The following is a 3878-nucleotide window of genomic DNA, read 5'->3' on the forward strand; positions in this document are numbered from 1 at the left end:
CCAACTTCATCAAATGCTATCAGAAGATATTGATTGGAAGGAATGTCTAAGATTGAACGGATTTTCTGAACCAAAGCATCACTCCTAAGTTTCAGTTCCTTGAAACATTCGTCCGGGTCTGGTTGCGGAAGACCTGATTGCAAACAAGCAGCCTTGATTAACAAATAGTACACTGCCCACTTCAGGTTTCGAGAAAACTCGATCGGGCCAATGGGCTTCAACTCCCTCAAATCCACAAAAAGCAACGAAGCCCTTTTCAGCTTCTCCAAAAAGGTTCTCCTGGAAGGGTCCGAAGCAAATTTCGACAGAAAAGTTTCACCAAACCTTTGCAACAACTCCAAATAGGTTCGGGCAAAGGTCGTTTTGCCCGAGCCAAAGAGATGGGGGGCAAATGGTATGGTCAAGCGATAGTTGCAACTACTTGTTACACCCCTGAGTTGTTCTCTGTTGCTATGAAGATCATACAGTTCTTTTGTCACTCGAACAACATCTCTTTCACGATCTACCACAATAGACTCAAACTTGACCAAAGCTTTCCACTTTTCATCCAAACTCGCCATCGCCAAAGAGAAATTAAACAATCTTCTGTTTATTTCGGAGTACAAATATAAATGAATTTAACTGTTTGTCGGTCACAACAACAACAAGGAAAACAGTAAAGGATACCAATCCAACTTCTTCTCTTTATCAACTGATGACTATGTCATACCCTTTATGGCTTGGACTGAGATGACTACAACTATGGAAGAACGATCAATATGGCTTTTTCAACTATCGATATTCTTATTCTCGTATGCTAAAATAATGGTAACTCTCATAGGGTACAAGAAGGATTGGAAGGAAGCCAATGTTTATTTCACAAGTTTTTTATGCTCTTTGAGAGTATAAAGCTATTGAACATGGCCCATTCTCACATAGATAAGAAAGTTTCTTTCAGAATTTTCGAGAGTAGTCATGAGAGTTCCGAGCAATATAGATTGTTCATGAAGAATTTGTTCCATAGACGTCTCTCTCTAGATTTTCTGTATTTTATGGAACAGTTTTTACGTCACTTTTGCTTCATTTCGAAACACGGAACTAGAGTATGAACCAAGTCATTCTCTTCTGTAGTCTATTCAAAAGCTCCAGTTGAAATATATTATTTAGTAGAAATGCAGAAACCCGCAAGCACAGCACTGCTTTATTCTCAGCAATCATCAAATTCCTTTCTTACGATATCATGACAAGTAGCAGTTTATCACTAAAGCTACAAAAGTTGATGATAGCAAAAGACAAACCAAAACAAATGTGCTAAGAAGGATCCAAAATATCTCGTGGTTTTATCAAATCTCAGAAACAACATTGACTCACACAAGTGTATCATCAATACTCAATTTCTGTAAGAGTCAATAACTCCTGTTTCTTTCTCCTCTGAAAATAGTAGCATTTGATACTGTGAATTCTGTTAAGAGGAGAAAAGATATTTTCAAAAAAAATTCAATTCAATCGAATTGAGTCTATTCTATCGATTCTTTTCTCGTTCCTCACATTTGAATCATAGTTGAATTCCTTCTCCTCAATAGTCGACTATACATTTGAGGTGCTTTTGAAGGTAAACATGACTGTTCAGGTTTAAATTCTTTTCCTGCATCCTCTTGTACGATAAACTTTGTAAAAACCACAACTTTTAAAGATATACAAGAAAGCAAACTATAAAAAGTACAAAGCTGCTTTAGGAACTATATAACTCCAAGAGGGCTATTATCTCTTCCAATATAAAAAAAGGTAAAACTTTTAAAAGCTCTGCATATTCAAGGAACGATTTGTTCAGCTGCAGTTGAGTCCTATTCTTCTTCCATTCTCAACCAGCAGCTCATTGAATAAGTGAGTCACTATACAAAAGTTCCTTGCGTTAGGCACTTGAAAGAAGACTCTTGCGAAATATAACCTGATGGGTACACTAGTAGAGGCTTCCTTTTGGATATTGGTAACGAGAATCAAAGACAACCCAACGTTTCGTATAAAAAACGGGTCTATCAATAGAAGGAATGTTCATTTCTACTAGGGACAAGTCAAACTTGAAAAAGAAGAGAAACGCCTTTTTATCCAAGTTGTTCTACAAAGAATAAAAATGTCGTCAACTCGCAAGCAATATTCAGCAGAATAAGATAAAACAAGTTATCTGATTCTTTTGCAGAGTCAAATGTCAAATGACATTTTGGTTGTTATCCAAACCGGTAAAGGTCTTGTTCTCTTAAATATATTGGATCAATTTCGTGTCCTAGTGAAAAGAAAAGAATATAAACGTAGAAATAATGGAAAAATGAGAATCTTTCATCTGCTCTTGGCAAAGTGAAAAAGAAAGATGAATCTTGAAATATATGTGCAAGGAGAAGTAGAAGCGTCACCACTTTTACTGTTGTTATACTAGTCAAAACTCTCTACAAGTTGTTTATGAAGAGAACAAAGCGAGACCCTTGTAACTTTTGAGGTTCGATCCTCCTTATCGTAAGTAGTTTATGTACGAATTTGTGTATAGACAAAAGTATTCCCAACCTTTGGTCAGTTTTTTATTATCGTCCTGTCCTCTGTATACTTTCCAATTCTACGGTTGAGTATACGATTTATTCTTCTTTATAACTCGTAATCGAACAAGATTGCTCCTTGAGCGTATTTTGCATAGAAGGAAAGGTTCTAGCTCTCACAATGCAAGCCAAACAGAGTTAATGTCATTAAATTGGAAAATGACCACTTGCACCTCTAAGGACTTTTCCTAAATTTTGAGTGACCAACAAAGAAAGGTTCTCAGAGCGAGAACGAGTCCAAAACTGGTTGTAGCAAAACCGTTCTTGATTTGTTATCAAAATAGGGTCACAAGTATTCTGAAATTTACCTTGCAGAGACAACATTGATCAAACTCAACTCTGTTAAAAGGCTACAGTGTCGCTAGGGAGTTGCGAGGAACTTTGTTACGACACTGTTGTTCTCGTTTCACAAAATTACTGAGATGTGAGATTGATTGTATCTAGCACACTTATAGTTCCAGAAACTTTTTACATATCTCCAAGTGGAATATTTTCTTTCATAAAACTCACTAGTCACTCAAAATAATATATCTCCAGTGAAAGGAGAGAATACAAAGCGATCCTTCTCATAACAATCCAATCAGAAATTCAACACAATGGTTTGATTGTTGGATGGAAAGGAAGTTTCAGTGAGTATTGTCAAGGCTGTGGACCTGATTCAAGTTTGCTAGTGAAACTTTTCCGACTTTAATTTCTAAAGCAAATTCTTCGTTCGTTTTAGTTGGACAAGTGAATTTCTATTATCTACGTTTCTTTTTAAGCCCTTCAAATGTTTCTTTTATAACGATCCATCGATTTCTGAGCTCGGAGTTCCTTGTAGACTGTAGTTTCTTTTAGTATGTATAAATTTTATTATCTCTTTGGAGTTTATATACTTTATGCAAGACTTGTTGTTATTTCACTTCTGGTCTTGTATGGAAATTTGAGATTAGCGTTGTCGAGAAGAGAGCAAAGACAAAGGAATTCAAGCTGTGGTTGAGTTTTGGTACTTTAGTCAACTAGTTGTCTCACAAGTTTGTTTATTTCTATCGATAATTGTTTCAGAGCATTTTTGCGTATTCATTAGCAGTTGATAGTCTAATCTTGTAGTCTGTTGTTGAGAATCAGTCTTTGGGTTGATATTTCCAAGATATATGCAAGAACAAGAAACCAGTCAGACTCTCAGTTGAGTCTTTTAGTCAGTACACAGAATTATATTCCGTATAGTAGTTTTTTGTCTTCTATATGACTCTTTTCACGATGTAGAAATCGGTCTGTAACTCTGCAACAGGCATTTCTCAGGATAGCATAGGACAGTCTTGAGTCCATCAAACG

At 36.1% G+C, this 3878-nt stretch overlaps 1 protein-coding gene across 1 annotated transcript; it reads right to left on the bottom strand.

Annotated features, from left to right (window-relative positions):
- Nucleotide 1: 1 nt before the first annotated feature.
- Gasu_65260 (archaeal ATPase) lies at nt 2–580 on the bottom strand (the record flags this gene model as incomplete). The annotated part of the gene is made up of 1 exon (XM_005702277.1): nt 2–580. A coding segment is annotated over exon 1 (559 nt), but the record flags the coding sequence as incomplete, so codon positions are not given.
- Between the last annotated feature and the right edge of the window lie 3298 nt (nt 581–3878).

The sequence above is a fragment of the Galdieria sulphuraria genome (assembly GCF_000341285.1).
Source record: "Galdieria sulphuraria unplaced genomic scaffold scaf_306, whole genome shotgun sequence".
Lineage (NCBI taxonomy): Eukaryota > Rhodophyta > Bangiophyceae > Galdieriales > Galdieriaceae > Galdieria > Galdieria sulphuraria.